The sequence below is a fragment of the Cervus elaphus genome, chromosome 5 (assembly GCF_910594005.1).
Source record: "Cervus elaphus chromosome 5, mCerEla1.1, whole genome shotgun sequence".
Classification (NCBI taxonomy): Eukaryota; Metazoa; Chordata; class Mammalia; order Artiodactyla; family Cervidae; genus Cervus; species Cervus elaphus.
The window spans coordinates 19,122,412-19,150,190 of record NC_057819.1 but is presented as its reverse complement, the minus strand read 5'-3'; the positions used below and the strand labels follow the sequence as shown (position 1 = coordinate 19,150,190).

The 27,779-nt window shown below is 44.6% G+C and overlaps 1 protein-coding gene, 1 long non-coding RNA gene and 1 other non-coding gene across 3 annotated transcripts; all 3 read right to left on the bottom strand.

The window, feature by feature from the left end:
• Positions 1 to 1,024: 1,024 nt before the first annotated feature.
• On the bottom strand, positions 1,025 to 17,457 carry PSMD9 (proteasome 26S subunit, non-ATPase 9). The gene is made up of 6 exons (XM_043901937.1): positions 17,260 to 17,457; positions 13,393 to 13,495; positions 10,297 to 10,502; positions 8,190 to 8,291; positions 2,694 to 2,782; positions 1,025 to 2,369 (listed from the first exon to the last, which is right to left on the bottom strand). Exons 1-6 carry the CDS (start codon positions 17,395 to 17,397, stop codon positions 2,342 to 2,344), a joined length of 666 nt encoding a protein of 221 aa, XP_043757872.1. The 5' UTR covers positions 17,398 to 17,457; the 3' UTR covers positions 1,025 to 2,341.
• TRNAG-CCC lies at positions 2,984 to 3,056 on the bottom strand. The gene has a single exon. It is a non-coding gene; the product is annotated as a tRNA-Gly (tRNA).
• On the bottom strand, positions 14,463 to 17,249 carry LOC122693935. The gene is made up of 2 exons (XR_006341064.1): positions 17,048 to 17,249; positions 14,463 to 14,705 (listed from the first exon to the last, which is right to left on the bottom strand). It is a non-coding gene; the product is annotated as an uncharacterized LOC122693935 (long non-coding RNA).
• Positions 17,458 to 27,779: the final 10,322 nt, after the last annotated feature.

Sequence of the window (27,779 nt, the reverse complement as noted above, 5' to 3'; positions counted from 1 at the left end):
GCACCAGGCCCTGCCTTGCCGGTGACCCCGCTCCTGACTCACAGAGCGCACCCACCCCGGTCCTCAAAGGCCGGGATCGTCCCGCTGCGTGAAGCCCTCTCCCCACCTCCCGGCCTCCAGCTGCGGTCGCTTTCTCCACAGGCTCCCTAGTTACGGTTGCCAACCAAGCCCCGTCTCCATGGTAACCGCTGCCGCCACAGGCGACTGGCCGTAAAGCGAGAAGGCTGGACCGAGATCATGTGCCCAGAAAGAGGCGGGAGCGGGCCGAGCACGCCCCCTGGCGGTTCGTGGGGAGAGGCGCCGCAGCGACTTGGAGCGCTGAAATTGACTTTCCTCCTCTTCTCCGTCCCCAACTTTTTCCCTTGAAGCCATCCACTAAGAAGCTGCAGCGGCCAATCCTAGCAATTCTGACTTTCTGAAGGCTTGACAAAATTAAGTGAAGAAGTACGAACTGTTTGATAAAATTCTCTTTGTCAAAAGCAAACTGAATTTTCCGGTCTCGTTGATGCACCTTACAGCTGTCCTCCAAGGCTCCTCGCCCGGGGAACTACATGTTGTGTAGATCATTTTAGCTGGCTGGGATTAAATATTACACAGGTTACATTATCTTGCGATTCTTATCACAAAATGTTTCTATCAAACCAGTGTGGTAAAATCCATTAGGATGATTCCACCTCAAAGCGACCCTCCACTAGCCCCTCAAAAGACAGCCCGCCTGCCTATCCATCCTGTTTCTGAAGGAAGACATGAAGGAAACCAGCCAAAGGCACTGAGGCAGAAGACTCTGTTTTAGGAGGACTGAATGCTTCCCCTGACGCCACCACACCCTCTTATCACAAAGCTGGTTGATAAGCATGTGGGTTTGTGTTTGTGTGCTCAGTCCTATCCAACTCTTTGCGACCCCATGGACTGTAGCCTCCATCCTCTGCCCATGGAATTTTCCAGGTAAGAATACTGGAGTGGGTTGCCATTTTCTACTCCAGGGGATCTTCATATACACACATCTCAAAAAAAATAAAAGGGATTACTGGATGGGACAAACCGTGTTTATTATAGTCTAGGGTTTATAAAAAGAGATTGGAAAACACATGGAATTAGAAAAAACAATTTAAACAGCAAACACTGGTAAACACAGCATATCTGTGGCTACAAGGGGGGAAATCCAGGTGGAAGTCTGGCTAGGGTACACAGTTTGGGGTACTCAATAGGAGGTCTTTCCAGTTGAGCATTGAGTGCCCATGGATAGGAGCACACCCAGTACTGACTCCTGTCAGGACGACCTGGTATCTGTATCCAAGCCAAGCAAATCCAGTACTGAGGAACCCGAGCATGTGTTCAGCAGAATGTGCCAATGCCCTCTGAAACAGAAGGTGGTCTGGCAGTAACTGTGGAGATAAGCATTATAATACAGTGACGAGAGAAGGAACGTAAAACAGGGAGTCACCATCACTGAAACTCACACTGCCATGTTCAAGAAAGAAAAGGCAGGCAGGTGGAATCAGCGTTTTCAAGAAACCAGGTCTGCACACCCTGCTGATTCTCATCAGTAATGTCAACACACCTTAGGAGGTTCAATTATGAAAATTCATTAGGGGCTAATTTGCAGGGTCTTTTATTCCAGAAAAGGACCTTTCTGCTCTCAGGTGGGTTATGGAAAGGAAGCTGACACCATACTGAGCTACCAGGTGTACTTCCTGGCTTCCCTTAATCTTAGAGGGAGCTGTGGCCCTGGAGATCCAAATGCTGAGGATGCAATCTCTGTAGCCAGAGCAGCAACGCTGCAATGCAAGAGCAGATGGTGCAGCCTGAGTGTTTGGAAACCCCATTCACTAAAGGATCATGTTCCAGAGAGGTTGTTAGCCAAACCTTGATCTCAGCACAACTGTTGATTTGTTCTGCCCAACGTTCTATGAGGAGGCTCTAACTCCTGTCTGAGTTTTGGTTTGAGAGGTTCATAGGAGATTCAACTGGGGTGATAACATGATCATATCAATACTGTAAAACTGGGTTTTATTTGGAAAAAAAAGATTTCTAGAAGAATAAAGTCACATCAGCACCTGCCAGAATAACTCCCGCCCACTTCCTCACCATCCAGAGGAGTCTCACTTAGGGTCATGGCCTAACCTGCAAAAGATGCTAAACACAAATCAAGTTTTTAACAATGCCTTAATCCCAAGAGATTACAATGAGAGGCCACAGCGTTTCCACCACCTAGAAGTTCAGGCGTCCAGTCTCTTTGAGATCCTTGAGCTTCAGACAAAGATGAAGAGGAGGAAATGCCCACTAGACCCAGGTCTGGGGCAAAGGAAGATGCTTTCCTGTTTCCATTCCTCAGGGATAGTCATCTTTGCAATGGAATAATGTTGCAGCTGGAAGAAAAAAGAAAAGAAAACAGTATGTAAGTTTGGTGGCTCTGTTCAGGAAGAGCAGAAGTGATCCCTTCTGAGCTCTTCACCTACGTGCTTTTGTTCATTCAACACAAACGCCCAGTTAACGAAAGACCCAAAGACCAGGGCTCCCTCCACCTCCACACCTGCAATCTCATTCCCGCCAAAAAGAATCATCATGAGTTGCTACAGGTAATCTGGAAATTCCCTTCCTTCCCCAATGACCCCACCTCCTGCCTGGAGTTTTATGTCTAACAAGCATGCAGTGGACGCTGCAGTGTGAATGAATGGACACAGATACTTTACCCCAGCAGTCCTTTGCCCGCCCAGCGTGTTGGCACGAGTCTAAGCTGGTGTTTCTCCCCTCTGCGCATCACTGTCACATTCAGGGGCTTCTGAAAGGAAAATAAGCTCATTTTATGTTCAGCCTCCTTAGCATTCAAAGAGATTCAGGCTAGAAAGCTGAGATACTGGGGGTGGGGGGCGGGTGGCAGGGGTTGCCCACCAGATTGGTAAGGAGGCTTTAAAAAAAAATTGCTTTTATTTATTTATTTATTTGGCTATGCCAGGTCTTAGTTGCAAGATGTGGGCTCTAGTTCCCTGACCAGTGATTGAACCTGGGCCCCCTGCAATGGGAGTACAGAGTCTTAGCCACTGGACCACCAGGGAAGTCCCAGGATGCTTATTCTAAACATAATTTCTGCAATGGGCAAGAATGCAGGGGATGTGGCACTCTGGGGGCAGCCAATGGGGCTATAGATTTGGTACCATCCTCCTGGAGGAACATACCTCCCCAACAACAACAACAAAATCTTTAAAAGGTGCATACAAGATATCTTTTGCAAAACTACAAGATGATAAATAAACAAAGCATTCATCCCAGACTGTTTATAAATTTCAAAAACTGAAAACACCCAAAATACCCCTCAATAAGGTATTGTTCAAATATAGTGCAGTAAATAAGTAGGTTTAGTAAAAATAAAACAAAACCAGCCAAGTATGAATCCATCTGAATATATGTCCTAAAAGGTCACATATGTTATAAATCAACTATATACTTCAGGGACTTCCCTGGGGGTCCAGTGGTTAAGAATCTGCCTTACAATGCAGGGGACATGGGTTCAATCTCTGGTTGGGGAACCAAGTTCCCACATGCTGCATGGCAACTAAGGCTGCTCACTGCAACTACAGAGCCTGTGCTCCTCAACAAAGTCCCCACGTGTCACAACTAAGACCCCAGGCAGCTACATAAATTAATTAATTAAAAAAAAAAAAATCTCCTTCAATTAAAAATAATAGAAATTTTGAGACTTCCCTGGTGGTCCAATGGTTAAGACTCCTTGTTCCCAATGCAGAGAGCCTGGGTTTGATCCCTGGTCAGGGAACTAGATCCTACATGCCAAAACAAAGATCCCAGGTGGCCGCAACTAAGACCCAGTGCAGCCAAATAAATATTTTTTACAATAATAAAAAAGTATACAATTCAGCGGGTTTTAGTATATTCAGAGATTTGTCCAACCATCACCACTATCTAATTTCAGAGTATTTCCATCACCCAAAAACAAACCCCGTGCCCATTAGCAATCACTCTCCTGTCCCTCCTCCCCAACCCCTGGAAACCACCTTTCTACTTTCTCTCTATGGATCTGCCTCTTCTGAACATTTCATACAAATGGAATTCTAAAATATGTGGCCCTTTGTGTCTGGCTTCTTTTACTTAGCACAAATCCTTTCAAGGATTGTTACTGTTATAGCATATCAGTACACCATTCTTTTTTTATGGTTGAATATACACTGTTTTTAATATAAAGAAATATTGTTTTAAGATTTTTTTTCCTTTGAAAATACATGCATTTGATCCAGAAACTCACCTTTAAAAAACTTACCTAAAGAAACAGAGATTTGTCTACAAGAGGGTTAATTTCCAATTGGAAACTACCTAAATATCTAACTAGGGGATTCCCTGGTAGATGGTAAAGTGTCTGCCTGCAATGTGGGAGACCCGGGTTTGATCCCTAGGTTGGGAAGATCCCCTGGAGAAGGAAATGGCAACCCACTCCAGTACACTTGCCTAGAAAATTCCATGGATGGAGGAGCCTGGTGGGCTACAGTCCATGGGGTCGCAGAGTCGGACATGACTGAGCGACTTCACTTTCTTTCTTTTCTAAATGTCTAACAATAGAATGCTATGGGGTTAAAAGAAAATTTTTTTTTCTCCAATTCACAGAGCAGACCATGGAAACCCAGATCCATGATTCTCAAGCTGAGCTCTGGTTCTAGGAGGACCTAGGGCCCTGATGATGTGAGATTGCCCCCACCCCACCTCTAGCCCATCCCAGCAGTTCAACTCATCTGTTTGATATACTGGAATTCCCCAGGAAATTTCATTTTAAAGAATGAAATTTCTTACAAAATGTTCAATAACTACCTTTGTAAAAAAAAGATTCATGTAGTATTATTAACTAGAGTCACCATGCTGTGCAATATGGAATATAATAATACTCTATTGCATACTTGAAAGGTGCTAAGAGAGTAAATCTTCAAAGTGCACATCATCAAAAAAAAAAACTTGTAACTACTATGTATGGTGACAGATGTTAACTAGACTTATTGTGGCAATCAATTCCCAATATATACAGACGTTGAATTATTATGTTTTACACCTGAAAATAATATTCATATAGTTATATATCAATTATACCTCAATGTTAACAAAAACAGATTTTTAGCTATAAATAGCCTAAGACTAAGCGACTTCACTTTCACTTCTCACTTTCACTCATTGGAGAAGGAAATGACAACCCACTCCAGTGTTCTTGCCTGGAGAATCCCAGAGATGGGGGAGCCTGGTGGGCTGACGTCTGTGGGGTCACACAGAGTCGGACACAACTGAAGTGACTTAGCAGCAGCAGCCTAAGACTATATTTAACTAGAAAAGACAGATTAGAAACCAGTAGCTATTATGAGTAACCACCAAAAACTGGAAACAACTTAAATGTCCCACGTTGGGAAAATGGATGAAGAGTCTGGGGGTCATTACGCAATGGATTACTACTCAGTGGTAAAAAGGAATGAACTACAGATGCACATGCCAGCTTGGAAGAACCGTAGATGCAGGATACTGGGTGAAAGCAGCCAGACTTACAGGACTATTTTTCAGCTGTGCCACATGGCATGCCAGGTCTCAGTTCCCTGACCAGGGACGGAACCTGCACCCCATGCAATGGAAGCACAGAGTCTTAACCACTAGACTACCAGGGAAGTCTCTTAAAGGGCTTTATACTATGCAGTTTCACTTATACAACATTCTAGAAATGGTAAAGCCACAGGAGTGGAGCACAGATCCGTGGTTTCCTGGGGATGAGGCATGGGGAGAAGTTAACTACAAAAAGATGAGGCCATTTGGGGTTGTAGAACTGTGACGTATCTTCATTTGGTGATATTTACATAACTACATACAGTTGTCAAAATTCACAGTACTATACACTGAAAAGGGTGAATTCTGCTGTGGGTACACCAGGCCTTAACCTGTACGCTCTGTATGCTCATGCACAAAGAACCTGTCCCTGAAAGGACACACAGTTGGAAAGCAGCTGCCTTTGGAGGAAAGGAAATAAACTTGGAGGAGAGGGAGGTTTTTCATTATATTTTTTTGTTCTGTTTTTGCCATTAGTAAGTATTACCTTTTCCAGGGGGCAAAAAAAAAAAAAGAAAAAGACATATTTACAACACAAACCAGTAATAATGAGCCCACACAACTACAAAGTTTAAAAGTATTGTTACGTGCAGCATGGTACCCAAGAAACCTGAGTAAACTCTAACACACTAGCAAGCTGGGAAGGTGGGGTAGGGAAGAAGGAATGAAAAACAGAGACTTTGGTAAAAATAACACAATGCATCATCTCTAGAAACCTCACTAAAATGATGATGAGACAGTAAAGAGATGACAGAGGTATAATGCCACAATGATAAATTCTTTGGAATTCTTTCCTTCTAGAGTTAAAGCCTAATTCCTTTCCCTTTGAGTGAGGACCGGACTTAGCTGCTTCTAACAAATAGAATACAGTGGAAATGATAGTGTGAACCTTCAGAGACTGCGTCAGAGAAGGTGCTGCTGGCGGCTCTCTGCTCTCACCTGGACTGCCCACTCTGGGAGAAGCCAGCCGCCATGCTGTGAGGGCACTCAAGCAGCACTGTGGAGAGGCCCATGTGCTGAGGACCTGAAGTCTCCTGCCAACAGCCAGGTGAGTGAGGCACCCTGGACACAGATTTTCTAACCTCAGTCAAGCCCTCAGGTGACTGCAACCTCTGCTTACATCTTGATCACAACCTCATGAGAGACTCTGAACCAAAACCACCCAGCTACACGACTCCTGGACACTGCCTGACCCCCAAACTGTATGAGCTAATAAATGTGTGAAGCTTCAAGCTGCTAAAGTTTTGGAGTGATTTTTTTCACTCACCAATACACCTTTTCTGGCAAAGGGTTAAAGGGAAGCAGAGCAGGACAAATGGATTTGTTCTAGGGAACCCCAGGAAGGTTCCAAACAAACAGACCAAAGAAACAAAGAATCCCACATATAAGAATTATATAACAGATGTGGCAATATAAAAGAGTGGGTAAAGTACTAAATTTTCAATAAACAATACTGGAACAACTACTATCCATTTGGGGAAAAAAAAATATGTCTGGGACCCTGCTTCACACCATTCACAAAAATTAATTTCAGATGAACTATGAATCCAAGAGAAATGAAAACATATGTGCACACACAAACTTATATAGAATGTTCACAGAAGTATTACTCTATAATAATACCCAAAAAGTGGAAACAACCTGAATATTCATCAATTAATGAATGGATAAATAAAATATTGCCTATCCATACAATGGGGTACTATTTGGTCATAAAAAGGAATGAAGTATTGACATATGCTACAACATGGATGAATCTTGAAAACACTACACTAAATGATATATATATATATATCACTTACTATATATACAGATATCACAGTATATATGTGTGTGTATATATATATATACAGTATAAATCACATACTTATGATCCCGTTTACATGAAATATCTAGAATAAGCAAGACTGTAGAGACAAAGAGTAGTTTAGTGGCTGCCAGGGGTTGGTATATATGGGGGAAATGAGAGTGACTGCTAATGGTAATGAGGCTTCTGTCTGAGGTGATGAAAATGTTCTAAAATTGATTCTAAAAAATAATAAATAAAAATTTAAAAAATAAATAAAACTGATTGTGGTGATGGATGCTCAACTCTATGAACAGACTAAAAATGAGTGAATTATGCACCTTAAATGGGTGACCTGGAAGGTATGTAAATTGTACCTCAGTCAAACTGTTATTAAAAAAAATAATAAAAGATACATGCCAGATGGATTAAAGAGAAGCTAAAAACAAACCAATAAAAGCACACGAAGAATCTCTTTAAGCAGATACAAGCCATAAAGTGCAAAACTAATGAGTTCGACAAAAATCAAAATTATAAACTTCCACCTAAGTACAGACTGGATGAAGGTGTCAGTGTGGAAATGAGGGCCTGACCTCTAACAGGGCGCCGACACCAGCCAACTGCTTCTTGGCCGGATGCCTGCCAGAAATCAGGGGGATAAGCATTCTAGGCAGAGGGAACAGCCGATGTAAAGGCCCTGTGCGGGAAGGACTGTGCCTGAGTAACAGCCCCCCGAGGGCAGCTGGCCCACCCCCGGCCACAGCTCCTGCCCCGGCAGTTCCAGGGTCACTGGCCAGACACCACGTAGCCTCCAGCTCACCCCCTCACTGTGCTGGACCACACTGCCGATGTTCTGCAGTGACTGGAAGTTCTGGGTGTTCACAGAGCCAAACTCCAGAATCTCATCATCCACTTGCAGACCCTAAAGAGAGAAGAGAAAACAGGAAGTCAGGAGAGAGCTTCAGTGTGCTTCCGGTGTCCTCCACCCTCTCAGACAGTCCTAAGTTAATGCGCGTTTTCAGCGGGAATCTGCTGCATAGACAAGAAGCTCAGCTCGGTGGTCTGTGGTGACCCAGAGGGGTGGGATGGGAGTTGGGGTGGGAGGGACACTTAAGAGGGAGGGGATATATGTACACATGTGGCTGATTCACTTCACTGTACAACAGAAACACAATGTTGTAAAGCAATTATACTCTGATTTTTTTTTTTTAATGAGCATGTTTTCCACAGAGAAGAATGGCAGGCACGAAGCAAAGAGGTTAGGATTTAGATACGTCGGGCAGGGAGAGGCAGTGCATAACTGGGCCAGCTCCTCCAGGGGTTCCTCCAGGCACAGAGTGAGCAAAAGGCGGCTGGCCAGGTCTGCCCAGTGCCTGATGAAAGCTGGCAGTGGTGGAGGCCTTCAGGAACAGGGGGCAAAGCTCTCTGGGGGTCCTGACCCAGGTGCAGGGGCAAGGAGTAGCAGGCCAACCTGGCCTATTTTGTTCAGGAGTCAGCATTTAGATACATTTGCCCTAGAAGGCCCCATTCGAGCAGCCAGGAGCACAAGGCTGACCCAGGACAAGAGTGACCCTGTGGTTCTAAGAACATAGATCACAATTCCTCCATCCCTTCTACAAATACTCGTCACAGGCCGACAACTCTGTACCAGATATTGTGTGCACAGCGGTGGATAAAACATGTAACTCACAGTCTTATGATCACTAAAGATGACTGGCAGGGCCCAATTCCACCTTCTGGAAGCTATGTGTCCTAGCAAAAAGTACTTCAGGGGTTTGAGGCTTTTCCCCCTGGGTGAAATGGCACCTACTCCGGAGGGGGGCTGTGGGATTCAACATTAATTGCAGCTCTACATAAAAATCTGTTTGTCATGTTCACAGAAGCACTGTTCATAATAGCGAGAAAATGGAACCAAATTGATGAATGCATAAACCAAGTGTGATCTATCCAGACACCATACTATACTCAGCAGTAAAAAGGAATGCAAGTGAGAAAGGGATAAACTGGGAGATTATATACAACTATATATAAAATAGGTGACTAATAAGAACCTGCTGTACATACAGGGAACTCTACTCCGTGCTCTGTAACGGCCTATATGGGAAAAGAATCCAACAAGGGGGGGTCTATGTATATGTATAACTTACTCACTTTGCTATACACCTGAAACTAATACAACACTATACATCAATTATACTCCAATAAAAAATTTTAGAAAATGAAAAAGGAATGAAGTTGACCTACATGCTCCAACGTGGATAGACCTTGAAAACGTGATACTAAGAGGGAGAAGCCAGATATAGAGGACCACATATTGTATGATTCCATTCACTCATATATGAAATGTCCAAAATAGGCAAATTCATAGAAACAGAAAGCAGACTGGTGGGTGTCAGGGGTTAGGGGAGATGGGGGTTGAGGTGTAACACCTAATTGGTTTCTTTTTAGAATAATGAAAATACTCTAAAATCTGACTCCTGACTGTTAATACACAAAAAGCCACTCAATCATATATGTACCTTAAATGGATAGAAGTTACAGCATATGAACTATATCCCAATTAAAGCTGTTAAAACTTGTCAAAACACACCAGGCAAGCTCACTTGGCAGGACATGTGTTGCAAAGCAAGGACTCAGTAAGTGGCAGCTGTTGTTATTACCCACCTATCTACTACTCAACGCCCAGCGAAAATCAGGCCCAGGAAGAGGGCCTCCTTCCCTCTCTTGAGACATCTATCACCTTCCACCTTGTGGCCCAGGGTTTCTCTCGTGGCTACTTGAGCGGGCAGCAAGGCCTAACTCCTACTGGCCTTCCCTGGTGTCTGCTGCCCTGGAGAGAGTGTGGTCTGTCTGCCACAGTGCCCCACCCTCAAGTCCACCTCAAGGCACCCTCAGGGCATGGACTCAGGGAGTCAGCCCTGGCTTACTGCGATGCTGGCGGGGGAGCCGGGGCTGACGCTGTTCACTTTGGCGAAGGCCTGAGGGGGGCTGAGGCCCTGGCTCTGGCCGCGGCTCAGGGCCTCCCTGTGGGCTTCGGCCAGGTCCCGGGCCTGCTTCTCCTTGTCGCGAGCATGCAGCTGGTGCAGAGCGTCTTCCACCTGCTTCATCACTGCCTTATGGTCGTTCTGCAGGCCTGAAGGACAGCATCGTATCAGGGGCCAAGAAAAGACAGCAGAGGACATGAGACACGCCCCCTACATTCATTCACTAAATACTTAACGAGTGCTTATTAAATCCCAGAGATTGAGCCAGACACTGAGGACTCATCTACAAACAAGACAGAGGGGCTGCCCTCATGAAGCTTACAGTCCCACAAGGAGAGCAGCCAAGGGATGAGTGATTACAATGACACCTGATGACCACAGTGGGGGCTGACCCACCCATGGGCCCTGACCTGGCTCATCTAGAAGATCAAGGAAGGCCTGCCAAAGGTAGCACCATTTCAGTGGAGGCCTGAAAGGTGAGCAGGAGGAGGGACTCGTCCAGCTGAATCCATGGCCACAAGCTCAGGCATACACAAGGGGCAGTGCCGTGAGCAAGCGACCAAGTGAAGCAGGCTGGAGCCAAGGAGGACCTCACTTTTCTCTTAATGCTTCCAGAAGATGCCCGATCTAGAAACACATGACTGGTGGTGTTCAGCGTGGGAGAGGCAACAGTGAGAACAGCTGGAAACCAGGAGTTTGGGGATGAAGTCCTCTGATTTTTTTCAGTACTGCCAGTTAACTCAAAATGTGGGGAACAAATGGGCCAGTCAAGTAAGCTGTCTCTGCAGGCCAGTCCAGCAGAGTGGCTAGGATCTGGGTAACTTTTTTTTTTTTTTTTTTAATGTAAAGACAACTTATACCAAAGCATGCTGCAGATAGAGTCAAGATTCACACAGGTAGAACAGAAGTCATCAAGGGGATAAAGTAGGATTTCCCTGGTGGGCCAGTGGTTAAGAATTTGCCTGCCAATGCCAGGGACACAGGTTTGATCCCTGGTCTAGGAAGATTTCACATGACGTGGGGAAATTGAGTCCGTTTGCCACAACTACTGAAGCCCAGGCCCCTACAGCCCAGGCTCGGCAACAAGAGAAGCCACTGCAGTGAGAAGCCAGCGCACTGCAACAAAGAGTAGCCCTAGAGAAAGCCTGAGTGTGGCAACAAAGACACAGTGCAGCCAAAATAGATACATTAATTTTTTTAAAAAGTGGGAGGAGTAATGTAGATGATAAATTCCGTACTATTTGACATGCCCTTGTTGTAGAAATCGTTGGTTGCCTAGCTGTGGCAGCATGAAAGTGGCCCCAAGGAAGGATGTTCACATCCTAATTCCAGACGCTGTGAATCTGCTACTTGACATAATAAGGGAGGCTGTACAGGTGGGATTAAGTTAAGGGCCCTGAGATGGGAGGCTGTCCTGGATTATTCAAGTGGTAGCCCAATGTGATCACAGGCGTCTTTTATCAGTGAAAGAGGGAGGCAGGAGGATGAGTGAAAGACGTGATGACAGACTCAGAAATTGGAGAGAAGTGACCACTGGCTGTGAAGATGGAAAGGGCTACAAGTCAAGGAAGGTGGGCAGCTTTTAGAAGCTGGAAAAGACAAAGAAATGAATTCTCTGGAGGGAACACAGCTCTGTTGACACCTTGATTTTAGTATAGTGAGACCCACTTGGACATCTCACTTCCAGAAATGTAAGATAATACATTTGTGACTTTTTTTTTTAAGATTTTTTTTTTTTATGTGGGCCATTTTTAAAGTCTTTACTGAATTTGTTGCAATATTGCTTCTGTTTTATGTTTTGGGTTTCTTGGCCACAAGGCATGTGGGATTTTAGTTCCCTGATCAGGGATCAAACCCATACCCCCTGCACTAGAAGGCAAAGTTTTTAGCTACTGGACCACTATGGAAGTCCCAATTTGTGACATTTTAAACCACTAAGTCTGTGATGACTTGTTACAGCAGAAAAAGAAGTCAAATAAACTACCCAACCTCTATTCACTCTCTCTGCTCCTTGATAATAAATACATACATACATACTATACTATTGTTTAGGTGCTAAGTCATGCTCAACTCTTTGCAACCCCATGGACTGTAACCTGCCAGCCTCCTCTGTCCATGGGATCTCTCAGGCAAGAATATTGGAGTGGGTTGCTATTTCCTTCTCCAGGGACACACTATATACACCTATATACATAAGATATTTTATTTAAGATAGTAACACACCCATTGTGGGGTACATTTCTTGCAGGCAGGGGAGCCTATAAGAGGAAAGCAGAAATTGATGCAGGACGTGGGCATGGGACTTGCAGGACAGATCCTTAACAGGAGCGGTACCAGCTGGCATAGGAGCTTGTGTCCTTCCTACCTTCTTCCTCCCCTTTCTTCCCGCCTGCCACATGGATATGGTGACCCTGAAGATGGACAAGATTTCCTAAGGATGGCAGAGCCTGGGTTTCTGAAGACCAGCCCTGCACGGCCTACCTCCAAATGTCTTTACTGAGGGACTGAGCTATTTTCTGCTTGAGTGTCCATAGTCAGGTCACTATCATTAACAGCGAAACATACTCCTAACATGTAACTGATTTGATTGGGATTGTAAGCCATATCTGCCTTAGGTTTCTGTTGTTACTGCAATAAAAGTTTCTGCAATGAAGCAAGGTTCCTAAAAGCAAAATGAAAAATGAAACCACAGGACTTCCCTGGAGGTCCAGTGGTTAAGGACTCCATGCTTCCAAGGCAGGGAGCATGGGTTTGATCCCTGGTCAGGGAACTAAGATCCCACATACCACATGGTAAGGCCAAAAAATAAAACAAAATTTTTAAAAAAGGATTTAAAAAAAAAAGAAAAATGAGCCCATAAATATAGACCCCTAGAGTCTATCCCATTCCCATAGTTCTCAGTCCCTCCATGGGGACAAGGAGATGATCCCATCAGGGAGAGGAGAGGGAAGCAGGTAATATGGAATATTAGTGCCTTCTCTGTGCCCTAAACACCTCCTGCTGCAAGGTGGGGGCACATCCCCAGCCAGGGTCACTCACAGACGATGTTGTGCCTTGCGGTTCGGACTTGGTACAGGTCCACGTCTGCCCGGGGGTAGCCCTCACAGTCCACCAGTGGCTCGTTCATCCCAATGCCTTTTTGCTGGAGGGAAGAAACAAGGACAAAGATTTTACAGGTATGAAGTCCTCGAGCCCTCTTTCCCCTGACTCTGTTCCTTTGCAGCCGTGATAAAGGTACCAGTAACCACAGCGGCCACATATTGATCACTTCGCATAGACCGGGTCCTCTCCCACGTCCTCTCACCACTGCCCTCGGAGGTGGGGCACCATTTTTTAACTGACTCTTAACAACACCAGTAATGCGTGGACCCACTCTCTTTTCTAACATTAGAGCAGTACAGATAAAACTAATGACTCCTTTGAGCATCACCCTCAAGGCCAGTTGCTACCTCGACTCCTCCAGACCCTCCTTCCTATGGGCAGCTGACACCTGGCTGGTGACCTTGGAGGTTAGAAGGGGGTAAAAACCCCCAAGAGCACCCAGCTGAGGCAGGACTTTGGCTCTTCTGAAAATAAAGAGAGATCTGAAGGGACCTTCAAACAAGCCTTTCATCCCTGGAAGGATACACTGATATTATCAGTTGCCATCTGGGGGAGAGGAAAGGGGTGGCTGGGGAGAGGGAAGGAAGAGAGACTTTCCATCTTATATCCTATTGTAAATGTTGAATTTTGACCATGGCAATGTATTCCCTATTGAAAACAATACATTTGTTGTAATGTTTTGTTTCTTTCAACTGTGCTGCATGGCTTGTGGGATCTTAGTCCCCAATCAGGGGCTAAACTCACGCCCTCGGCAGGGAAAGCACAGAGTCCTAACCACTGCATCACCAAGGAATTCCCATTTTCATATTTTTAAAGTCTTCTCCTACCTAAATCAGAGCATGGTACACAACAGCAATGAACTATATTATATGACATACAGCTGGGTTTTTGCAAACTTTAATTTCAAGCTCAATTCTGCCACATACAAGCTGGGTGTCCTTAGTTAACATGTTCACCTCTCTGGGCTTCAACTTCCTCAATTCTAAAATGGGAAAAATGACACTTACCTCACTTCACACCTGTTCTGAGAATTAACTAACTGACCTACGTAGGGTGCTTAGCACAGTGCCAGACACATTCACAGAGCAGTGAATAGCGGCCCCCAAAAGATATGTCCCAGTCATAACCCCGAGACCCTGTGAACGTGACCTTATTTGGAAAAAGGATCTTTGCAGATATAATTAAGTGAAGGATCACAAGAAGAGATCTTCCTGGTTTTCGGGTGGCCCCTACATCCAGTGATGGGTATCCTGGTAAAAGAAAGGAGAGGGAGAGATGGGACAGAGAGATGCATAGAGTAGGCCACGAAGACAGAGGCAGGGATTAGGGTGACACTGCCACCAGCAAAGGATGGCCAGTAGCCACCAGAATTTAGGAGAGGCAGGGAATGGCTTCTCCCTCAGAGCTCCAGAAGGAACCAAACCTACCAACTCCTTGATTTCACACTGCTGGTCTCCACAACTGAGATAGGATAAATTTCTGCTGTTTTAAGCCACCAAGTTTGTGATCATTTGTTATGGTGACCCCAGGAAATTAATACACACAGAAAGTAATAAATGAGGGCTGTAATGATCAGCACAGAGACCAACCGCTGAGTGTACACAGGCTCCAAAGGGAGGGATTCCATTCACAGCTCTCCCTTTCTTTCTGAAAGCCTCTGGGTTATTTCCTGTTTTCTGTTCATGGGGAAGGGGGTCTCGTATACTCCCTTAACCCAGGACTCTCTATAGATACAGTATAAATGTGCCAGGGGCTAAATATCTCTATCTGCCTCCTGTCTGCTCCCAATGATTAACAGTTGACTGGCCTTCCTGATTATAGTAAGGCAATACTGCATCAGAGACTGGTTTCCAAAGTTGGGACCTGAGCCACTGGCAACTCACATACAAGGCATTTAATAACCCTGAATCTAAAACACTTATTCCCTTTCTAATTATCATCAACCCTCCAGTAGTCAAGGAAAAAGTCACCAACTGGTGTTGGTCTTCATATTATCTCCAGATCACTTGTTATATCTGGGCCTCTCTATTTTTTTAAACAGTTTCATTCATTATATTCAATCATATAATCCATTATATGATTATAATTCATAGAATCCATGCAATCCACCCATTTAAAGTGTACAATTCTGAATTTTCCTGGAAGTCTACTGGTTAAGAATTCTGTGCTTCCACTGCAGGGAGCACAGTTTCCATCGTCAGTCATGGAACTAAGATCATGCTGTGCGGTGCAACCAAATAAATTCAGTGGTTTTTAGAATATTCACAGAATTATGAAATAATCACCACAATCAATTTTAAAACACCTCCACCACCCTCCAAAAAGAAACTCTGACCCACTAGCAGCCACTTCCATCTCCCCCTCCTCTCAGCCCCTGGCAACCACTAATCTACCTTCTGTCCATGAATTTGCCTATTCTAGATATTTCATATAAATGGAATCATAAAATGTATGGTCTTTTGTGATGAATTTCTTTCACTTAGCTTTCAAGGTTCATGCCCTTTTGCAGCATATGTCAGCACTTCATTCTTTTTTATTTAAGTAATATCTCATTGTATGGACAGACCACATTTGATTATACATTCATCAGGTGACAGTTAAATGGATAGATCACCTTTTGGGGGGATCACTTTAATTATTTTATATTTAAGGAAAGAGATTCTTATGTTTTCATATGCTGTGAAGTTACAAAATTTCCTTTAAAAATAAAGTTAAAAAAAGGGTTAACTTAAAGGAAAATAACAACGGAGTAACAGTACAGGAGGTATACAGACACAGCATCCTGCCTGCAGTAGAAAAATAACTAAGGTGTGAGAAATAGCTGGCATAAACCACTTGAAAGCACAGATTCTGGATTCCCAAGGTATGAGATCTAAATCTCACCTTGTGACTTCTCCTTTCTGAGCCCCAGGGTAACATACCAACTTCACAAAGCAGTTGAGAGGATTCCAGGATATAGCATACACATAAACCAGCTCCCTTCAGGCACACAGTCAGCACCCAGTAAAAGGGTACCCTGGCCTCCACATGATACTTCATCTTATAACCATCACCTATATTGCACTTCATCCACCCTATGTAGAATGTAATTCATTTACTCTTCCTCTGCAAATTGATTTGTGGTTTTACACTAGGTGGCTTAAGAAAAACTATCCGTTTTGGAGCCAGAGAGACCTGAGAACTAACCCCATCACTGCCACTTCCGACGTACATGACCCTAGGCAAGGGTTTGCCCCATTCTTGGCCCCAGTCTCCTCCTTATACAATAGGGATAATAAGCCTTTCCTGTCACGTTCTTACACGTGGCAGCAGCATCGCTGGTAATTTGCAGAAATGCAGTAGCTGTTCCCACACACCCGTGCCTCATCAGAATCTGAATTTTAACAAGATGGCCAGGTGATTCGCATACACGTTGAAGTTTAAAAAGCTCTAAGGTAAAGTGATTACAGGACATCTGCTAACTGTACAACGACTGATGACAGAAATGATTATCACCCTGCCTCTGCAAATTTATTAGCCCGGTGACTTCAGGCAGGTTTAAGTAATGTCCCTGTTTCTCCATTCCTAAAATGGGAGAAATAATAGAACTCACCTCAAAAGATTGTTGGGAAGATTAAATGCGTTAATCAATGTCAAGCGTTTAACACAGTTTCCAGTGAGGTTTCCATAAATGCTTGCTAGAACATCAATTCGAATCGTTCCTAGTTATTCATGTTATTTGCCTCACTGCCCGGTCTGGGGGCCGGGTCGGGAATGCGTTGCGGCGCCTCCCAGCCCGCCCGGGAGCCCAGTTCCCAGACTCACGCTCTCCAGCACTTCATAATTGGCTTTGATCTGGGCCTCGATCTCCTCCTTGCGCCGTATCAGTTCCTGAATGTCGCCGACAGTTACCCCACTGGCCTCCGGGGAGCCCCCACTCTGACTCCCTGCCTTCTCCGACATCGTGCACGTCCGCCCGGAACCTGGAACAGCTGGTTTCCCGGCCGCGGACGCCCGAGAAAACTGTAAGCTACGGCTCCGCACGCGGGCCAAAACACCTCGGCTGTTCGCGGGCGCCCGGAAAGGTGAAAGGCGTGGTTTTGCCTGTGGGCGTGGTCACCAGAAGCCACACCCTACTGGAACACGTGGTCCTGTGGTGACTCTTGGCTGGGAGGTATGAGGACGGGTGGATTCCCAGTCTCACCCAAGCGCTGGCCCAGACCAGGGCATGATGAACTCTCCCTAGTTGACTCACTTTCTTTTCTCATTCATTCAGCTATGTATTGAGCACCTTCTGTATGCATGCGGCAGCGCACTGTGCGTGGCGCTCCATTTCAGCTCTGCATCTAAACAGTCCTTGAGAGTTTACAAAATATTCAGATTCCTTATCCGTGGTTTTACAAAGCCTACAAGCTTGGTTCAAATCCCGGCTCTTGCCTCTTACTGCCAGTAGTGACCTAGACAAGTCACTTCACTGAGCCTCCGTTTCCTCATCGTGAGTTGGCTAGCTATTGATAGCAATCTATCTCATAGTGTTGACATTTTGCCAACAAAAATTTATTGAATGCCTCCTTTGTGTCATACACTGTCCTAGGTGCTGGAAGGGCAAAGAACTGAGCACTGGACTCAGTGCGTCTCATATTAAGGTCTCTATAAATTTCAGTAGAAATAGTATTGATGACAACAATAATATCAATATTAATAATTTATCAAAGGCAATGCATTGCACTGTTCTAAGGGCCCTATGTGTATTAATTCAACAAGCTTGGGACTCCCCTGGTGGTCCAGTGGCTAAGACTGCATGCTCCCAAGGCAGGGGGCCAGGGTTTGATCCCTGGTCAGGCAACTAGATCCCACATGCTTCAACCAAGGGTTTACATGTGGCAACTGAAAAAAAGATCCTGCATACCCCAGTGAAGATTTGAAACCCAGCACAGCCAAATAACTTTTTTTTAATTCAACAAACTCATAAATCATAATTATTATTACCCTCATTTGATGGCTAAGAAAATCATCTAAATGACTCACTTGCCCAGCTAGCAAAATAAGCAGCCCCAATTTGAACCCAGCTTAACCAAAAGGTAACACAACCTCTTAACGTGTTCCCGCTGACATTTTGCACTGAAAAGGACACGTCATCACCTACCAAGTAGTCAAACATGTTTGCTCTGAATCTAGTCATGAAAAACAAACAGACAAACCCAAATTGAGAGACATTCTTCAAAACAACTGGGCTGAACTCTTCAAAAATGTCATTATTGTGAAATATCCACACAGAAACTAGGCAATCACCTAGATTAAAAACTAAAAGGAAAAAAAAAAAGGGAAAAAAATAATAATAAAATAAAAAAAAAAAGAAAAACTAAAAGGACTTCCCTGGGGGTCCAGTGGCTAAGACTCCACACTCCCAGTGCAGTGGCCCCAGGTTCAATCCTTGGTCAGGGAACTAGATGCCACATGCTGTAATTAAGAGTTCACGTGCTGCAACTAAGACCTGGCACTGCCAAATAAATAAATATATTTAAAGACTAAAGAGACACAACAATTAAATGCAATGTGTGAACCCTAATTAGATCCTGGTTCTCTAAAAAAAAAAAAGAAAGACTATAAGACATCCTTGGCACAGTTGGGGAAATTTGAATATGGGTAATATAGTACCAAATTTAGTTATTATATTAGTATATATTAATATATATATAGTAGTATATATTAATATAACTATATTAGTACCAAATATAGTTAAATTTCCTGATTTTGATACTTGCATTGGGCTATTTAAGACAGTGTCCTTAGAAAATACACCCTGTAGTATTTAGGGGCAAGAGGAGCAACTTATTTTCAAATGGTTCAGAAAAAAATCTGTATATATATTTGTAGATAAGAGAATGAAAAGGTAAATGTGACAAAGTATAAATAATTGGTGACTCTGGGTGAAACATATAGGAACATTCTTTGTATTATTGTTGCAATGTTTCTGTAAATTTGAAATTATTTCAAAATAAAATGTTGCTAAAATAATCTCTACATAGAAAAAAGTAGAACCAATTACATTAGGCCTCCTATATTTTGTTCAATTACCTAATCACCATTTTTCTTTTTTGCACACCATGAGGCAATGAAAGTGCCAAATCCTAAACCCCTCATCCACCAGGGAACTCTCACCTCAATTACCGCTTTTAAATAAACATTTCTAACATTGATGCGAAAAAAGAAAGGAAACAAAAGAAAAGACAAAAGAGACACAATAACTGCAACACATAATCTTTGAATTTTTTAAAATAAAATTAAAAACACAGCAGCTTTAGAAGACATTTCTGGAACAACTGGTGAAATTTGAATATGGACTTTATATTAAGGTGTATATGTGTGTGTGTGTATGTGTGTGCTCAGTCATGTCTGACTCTGCAATCCCATGGACTGTATGTCGCCCACCAGGCTCCTCTGTCTATGAGGTGTCCCAGGCAAGAACACTGGAGTGGGTTGCCATTTCCTTCTCCATTACAGTATATGGATATTAAATTTCCTCAGGAAGTTAAAGGTATTGTGAATATGTTAGAAAAATCTCCTTATTCAAAAGAGATGAATGCTGAAGTGTTTAGAAGTTTCTGAAAGTATCATGGTTTCTGAAACAAATTTGCAAGTGGTTCAGGAAAAAAAGCTATGCATACAAACATGTATGTATACATCTCTGTATGTATAAAAACAGAGACACAGAGAAAAAGAGTGGCAAAATGTGACAGTAGGTAAATCTCAGTGAGGGTATATTGGGTGTTCACAGAAACTATCTTTCAATTTTTCTGAGGTTTGAAATTTTTCCCAAAAAAAGGGAGGGGAAAAGATTCTCGCTTTTACAGTCAGAAACCAGAGCTATTGCTTAAGTCCCTACATTATGCTGTTATTGTCAATGCTTTTATTATAATGGTGTAGATCCTGTTCCTTCTGCTGCCTTCATAGCTCTCAAAGCCATTCCATCGCCTCCACCTCTGCTCCCATGCCACCACCCCAGATTTCTGAGGGCTCTGAATTTGTCTCAGCTTCTAGCTGTCCCTTTCATCCATTCTCTACACAGCAGCCAGAATAACCAATCCAAAGAACAACACTGTCACTCTGATGCTTAAAAGCTTTTAATGGCTTTCCAGCACCTTCTCTTATCTTTCAAGACCCTTCTGATCCCTGCTTGCCTTTTGACCCCTAGCCCATCTCCAACACACAGAGATAAACTTATTTCCAGCCACCCTAAATTGATAGCAGTTTCTGGCCCATTTATTTATTGCTCAGTCTCTCTTAGCCCTGGGTCTTAGCACCAGCAGATTCCTTCTCTAAGACATCATCTCAGGCCAGGCTGGTTTCAGCTTCTCCTTCGAGATCCATCCAGCTCAAATATCACCTCTTCTGAAAATCATTCTCTGACCTACCTCAGAGCTGGACTGTTTAGTGCATTTCCATTTGTATCCTTAATGCATGTTTACCTGTGTGTCCCACGTACTTAGGACTCAGAGGACGTGGACCGAGGCTTAGCCTCAGTTGTTTGACTGAGTGGGGTTTTTGCTCATTTGGGGGGTCTTGTTTGTTTGGGGGGGATTTGGGGGCCATCCCCACCACACAGTACCTGGGATCTTAGTTTCCTGACCAGGGATCAAACCCGCACCCCTTTATTGGAAGCTTAGAGTCTTAACCACTGGACTGGCAGGGAAGTCCAAGTGAGTGTTGAATCAAGGATTCTAAGGGAACCAACAGGGAGAATAATCTGCTCCTTCCCCATTCTGATTGTTCTGCAGGTTCAGCTTACCTGCGGTGGCCATAGGCAAGCAAGAGAGCCTTTGCTTTACAAAGCTGCCAAGATATAGGAGAACTTACATTGTTTGCCTCTTCCAGACATCCATGTCTTTCTCATTTTCATTTCAGGAGGAGGCCAGGAGAGATGGAATTGAGATAAAGACCTAAGAGCTACCTACAATACCTGGGGAGTCACAATCATACTGCCAGCCTCCAGGACTCTGCAAATCTTCCATATTTTCCATCTGCCCCAGCCTCCTGGGAACCGAAAGTCAATTACCCTCAGTTCCTGCATCTGTAAACCAACAGGCTGAACTCCAAGGTGTTTTAGTTTTTTCATTTTTGTTTTTTGGCTGCACTGCGAGGCTTATGGGATCTTAGTTCCCAGACCAGGGATTTAACCCAGGCCCTCAGAAGTGAAAGTATGGAATCCTAACCACTGGACTGCCAGGGTGTTCCCAAAAACAAAGCCATTTTTAAATGAATGGATTTCACATAAAAATTCACATTTTCAGCTTCTCTTGAACAAAATCTAGCGAAACTGGGCTGACATTCCTGCCGGGGATAAATGGCTAAAGCTGAATAATCATTGTCCTTGTTGCCAGGACGTGAACCTGTGACTCCACAATCCCACCCAGCTCTTCTCTCTTCTCTGTCACTCTCCTGGCTTCTAGGGCATTTGGGTTTCAAGTTTCAGAACTAATAATTTCTCAGACTCCTATCACTGTAAAAATCTTGGAGATCTCCAGATGCAGGGAGACACACCAGAAAAAAATAAATGAGAAATTTGGACTTGGAGTAGACAGAATGAATCCCAACTCTACCACTTACTAGTATGAACCACTTAGCTTCTCTGAGTCTCAGTTTCCTTAACTGTAAAATGGGTATAACAATAACACCTACTTCATAAGGCTGTTATATAAAATGCCAAGCATTGGACACATAGTCACTCCTATCCCTGTAGGTACAAGAGACTCACCACAGCTCTCCCTAATATTCAGGTATAGAGAAAGGCAGTTCAGAGAGATTAAGCAATATACTGAAGGCAACATAGCAAATTGAAGGCCAAAGCTAACTCTTCTGTTATCCTTGTGAAGAATGAAAGTCAGCTTTCCAAGCTGAAGGATAGCAGATGTTCAAAAGCTGAGGGACTCTGGATGATGGGGTCACAGGTTCAGTCTGGAAGGGATCAATGGCTGATCTTGAGTAACTTCACCCTCAGTTTATGCAAATAATGGAGCGACTGACATCATAGTTGTTTGGCCGGAGAGGAAAGAGAAAACCTCTTTGATGTGCGCTGGGCCTTGATGCTATAGCAGCTTCTCCTCCTCCAGGGCCGCAGATGGCCTTTGCCCTTTCCCTGGCCATGGGGGGCCTCCTGCCTCCTACACACCTCGCAGAGCAGTTCACACAGGCTCAGGAGAGGCCACTGTGAATTCTTCAGGAAGTTTGGGAGACTTTTTCTTAAGACACCAGATTACTTAAAATTAAATTATGTATATTAAAATTTACATTAAAAAGCAGAAAAATGTTTAATATACACTTACAACTAAACTTTCATGAAAACAAACAGACAAAATGTTCAAATCTCATCACTTCCTATTTATTTATTTTACTACATTTTCATCTTTTTTTTCTTGCCACACAGCTTATGGGATTTTAGTTCCCCAACCAGGGACTGAACCAGGGCACTCAGCAGTAACATCACAAAGCCTTAACCACTGAACCTCCAGGGAATTCCCGATTTTATTACATTTTAGTACTACCTAGACTTTTGTCTATTTTTCTGTGTGATATATTACTGCACGTATGGTTCTCAACTCCAAGTTCAAGCTACCTTCTGTTAGCAGTTTGTAACTGGCCATAAGGAGTCCTTTTATCACAGAATTCAACACTGCTACAAACTAAAGCTTAATTGTTTTATTGATTGTCTAGGGCTAGAGCAAGCAAACTATATTAACTCTCAGTCCAAATATGAATGCTTGTCTCTTTCTGCTCATTGCCTGTTTTTGCAAATAGTTTTTGTAAATAAAGTTTTATTGGCACGCCATGATGTCAATTCATTTACATACTGCCTCTGGCTGCTTTTGAAATAACAGTTGCAGAGTTGAATAGTTTCAGCAGAGGCCATATGGTCTTCAAAGCCTGAAATATGTATTACCTAGCTCTTTATAGAAAATGCCGGCTAGAACCTGCTTTTGACTTTAAAAATGATTAAGTTCGGTCACAGCCTTCAAATACATGTTCCTCCAATGGTTGCTAAACTTCTTGACACCTTGAAATAAAGGGATTGGTTTTGTTTTGACAGGAGCAAACATAGTGATATAAAGGTGATCTGGCTCCACCTTCTGGTTCAGCATTTTCTAATCACAGTGAACAATTGATCACTTAGGCAAGTCTTCATCTTTCTGAGTCTTAGTTTCCTCATCCATAAAATGGGAGAACTAACAGTGAGCTGAGAGGATAAACAGGCCCAGTGCTTGGGAACGGCACACCCAGTGGGGAGAGGCAAGGAGTCCTGCCCACTCCAGGTGCAGGTAGTAAGGCTGGTCACAGAATAGGTTCTTCAGAAGCAGAGACTGAGACAGAGCTTGGGGTACAAGCTGTTTTTAAGGATGCACACCAGTGAAATGAACGTGGAGAAGCCCGACCGGGGAAAAGGGGAAGTCAGTGGTGGAGGCCCAACAGGACTTGATCAGTCCCAAAAGGGACTCTGGAGACAGACTTGCTGGTCAGAGTTGTCCCCTACTGAGCTGAAATGGCCACCTTTACTCCTGCCATGTTCAGCTACCACATGGAGGCTGCTCTGGGCAGTGGCAGCCTGGGGCAAAGTCTGCAACGGCAGGAGATCCCGTAGGAACTGACAGCCAGCCACTTCCCCCATCCCCCCAAGTCCTCCCTTGAAAGGACTTTCCATGCCCATCACAGAGGAAAATCGTCCATAGAGAATTTTAAAATAATAATCAAAACTGCCATAAGTCTGTTGACTTTATCATTTTGTGCCAGCAAATCTACATCTATAATTTTTTTTTGGGGGGGGCGCTGTGCTGGGTTGCTATGCGTGGGCTTTCTCTAGTTGCTGGTGAACGAGGGCTACTTTCTAGTTGTGGGGTGCAGGCTTCTCATTGTGGTGGCTTCTCTTGTTGGGGAGCACGGGCTCTAGAGTGCAGGCTCAGTGGTTGTGGAACACGGGCTTAGATGCCCCGTGACATGTGGGATCTTCTCAGACCAGAGATCGGACCTCTGCATTGGCAGGTGGATTCTTAACTACCAAACCACCAGGGAACTCCAATGCCAGCAAAGCTAATCAATATCAATGCCAGTTGCTGAACAGACGGCTGCCAACCAACGTTGGTGCTTGATATTGAATATGTGCTCATAGACAGTTATTGTTGTTGCTATTATATTCTTTGTGTCAGGATTAGTGGTTGTAAATGCCAGAAACCCAACTCAAAGGAGCTTATGCAAAGGAGGAAAAATTCTTGACTTACCCAGAAGTATGTCTAAAACAGGTCTCCTTCTCCCATCACTGCTTTCTCTGTGCCAGCTCCACACACAGGCACGTTTTCCCTCCATGGAGTCAGACATGGGCACCGCAGCAGCATTCCATTGGCTCAGCAAACCCAGACCTCACAGAGAGCCTCTTTCTCAAGCAAAAGTCCCAGGGCAAACCCACACTGGCCGGCTCTGGTCAGGCACCCAAACCTGAACCAATCGCAGGGATTCTCATTGGCCAGACCTGGCTCGGGCGTGCTCAGATGCTTCAGTTCTGTCCAACTCTTCATGACCCTATGGACTGTAGCCCACCAGGCTCCTCTGTCCATGGGATTCTCCAGGCCAGGATACTGGAGTGGATTGCCATGCCCTCCTCCAAAGGGATCTTCCCCACGCAGGGATTGAACCTGTGTCTCTTACGTCTCCTGCATTGGCAGGCAGGTTCTTTACCACTAGCACCACCTGGGAAGCCCCCCACACGGTCCCAAACTACATGGGCAGAGAGGGAGAAGGGATGGTTCCCCAAAGGAAGAGTGAGAGGCTAGAGGAGCAATGGATGCTGGACAGGCAAAACCAACAAAATCCAGGACAGCGCTCAACGCTCCAAAGCTGAGCACAGAGGACAGTCTTCTGTCCTGGGCACCTCAGATCCTGGGCGCCCATGGTTTGGGACACTGAGACTCAGGGAGGAGCTGGAAGTGACCCAAGATCACAGAAGTTACCAGGACTTCCCTGATGGTACAGTGGATAAGAATCCACCTGTCAGTGCAGAGGACCTGGGTTCCATCCCCGGTCTGGGAAGATTCCACAAGCCTTGTAGCAACTAAACACATGAGCCATAGCTACTGAACCCATCTGCTGGAACTACTACTGAAGCCCATGTCCTACAACAAGAGAAGCCACCACAATCAGAAGCCCGTGTACTGCAACTGGAGAGAAGTCCCCACTCGGAATTCTCTGGACCCTCCAGGCCATCACTGATACCTGGTGATACAGCTGCCCATCACCCCAAAGTTCAAGCATGTGGGCCCTGTGCCCCAAGAGATAGAGACAAGCCCCACCCAGCTGGCCCTGCCCAGCTGCACCAGCCCTGATAATAGCTGGGCACACTGGCCAGCCCACATGCCCTCTGTTCCCCAACTGTTATCTCAGCCCTTGTTGGGGAGTCTATGGAGCCTGGCAGGGGATGGGCTTTTGCCCCTGAATCCTCATTTGTTCTGTTTGGAGGCCTACAGTTGTAGATCCTAGAAAACAGAACACAGGACTGTTTGACTGTTTTGGCAGTCCAATTTTCAAATGAAACTAAAGTCTTTTAGTTTATTTACATTCCCCAGATATAATATTGTTGTTTAGTCACAAAGTCATGTCCAACTCTTTCATGACCCCATGGACCATAGCCCACCAGGCTCCTCTGACCATGGGATTTCCCAGGCAAGAATACTGGAGTGGGTTGCCATTTCTTTCTCCAGGGGATCTTCCCAACCCAGGGATCAAACCCAAGTCTCTTGCATCTCCTGCATTGGCAGGCAGAATCTTTACCACTGAGCCACCAGGGAAGACCCCAGATACAATAAAGAATCATAAATAGGCCACTCCAGTTCAAGCACAACAGTTATCCACAACTTTTCCCCACATTGACCTTGAGCAGTGAAGCCTTTAAAGTCTTGACAATGTTGCAACTCTGCTACAAAACCTTCAAAAGCTTCCCCATTGCCTCAAAGATAAAGCCCAAACCCCCTAACCTGACATTTGCAACCCTCCCACATTCCTCATAGACTTCCTAGGTAGAGCTAGTGGTAAAGAATCCACCTGCCAACGCAGGAGACACAAGAGACGCAGGTTACACCCCTGGGTCGGGAAGATCCCCTGGAGAAGGACATGGCACCCCACTCCAGTATTCTTGCCTGAGAAATCCCACTACAGAGAAGCCTGGCGGGCTACAGCCCATGGGGTCACAAAGAGTTGGACACGACTAAGCAACTAAGCACACACATTCCTTATAAGCATCAGTCAGTCAGTTCAGTCGCTCAGTCGTGTCCGACTCTTTGCGACCCCATGAATCGCAGCACACCAGGCCTCCTTGTCCATCACCAACTCCCGGAGTCTACTCAAACTCATGCCCATTGAGTTAGTGATGCCATCCAGCCATCTCATCCTCTGTTGTCCCCTTCTCCTCCTGCCCCCAATCCCTCCCAGCATCAGGGTCTTTTCCAATGAATCAACTCTTTGCATGAGGTGGCCAAAGCATTGGAGTTTCAGCTTCAGTATCAGTCCTTCCAATGAACACCCAGGACTGATGTCCTTTAGGATGGACTGGTTGGATCTCCTTGCAGTCCAAGGGACTCTCAAGAATCTTCTCCAACACCGTAGTTCAAAAGCATCAATTTTTAGACACTCAGCTTTCCTCACAGTCCAACTCTCACATCCATACATGACCACTGGAAAAACCATAGCCTTGACCAGACAGACCTTTGTTGGCAAAGTAATATCTCTGTTTTTTAATATGCTATCTAGGTTGGTCATAACTTTCCTTCCAAGGGGTAAGTGTCTTTTAATTTCATGGCTGCAATCACCATCTGCAGTGATTTTGGAGCCCCCCAAAATAAAGTCTGACACTGTTTCCACTGTCTCCCCAAATCTATTTCCCATGAAGTGATGGGACCAGATGCCATGATCTTAGTTTTCTGAATGTTGAGCTTTAAACCGACTTTTTTACTCTCCTTTTTCACTTTCATCAAGAGGCTTTTTAGTTCATCTTCACTTTCTGCCATAAGGGTGGTGTCATCTGCATATCTGAGGTTATTGATATTTCTCCCGGCAATCTTGATTCCAGCTTGTGCTTCTTCCAGCCCGGCGTTTCTCATGCATAATTGGTAACTATTAACTGTCTATACCGGTAGCCATTAATTGAGTCATGCCAGGCATCAAGCAAAGCACTCTGCGTGCATTAGCTCAGATGATTCTCATAACAACCCTACAAGGGAGGTACTACTATAATTCCCATTTTACAGATGAGGCTCAGAGAGGTGAAGTGACTTGCCCATGGTTGCTCAGCAGGAGCCCCCACCTCTGTC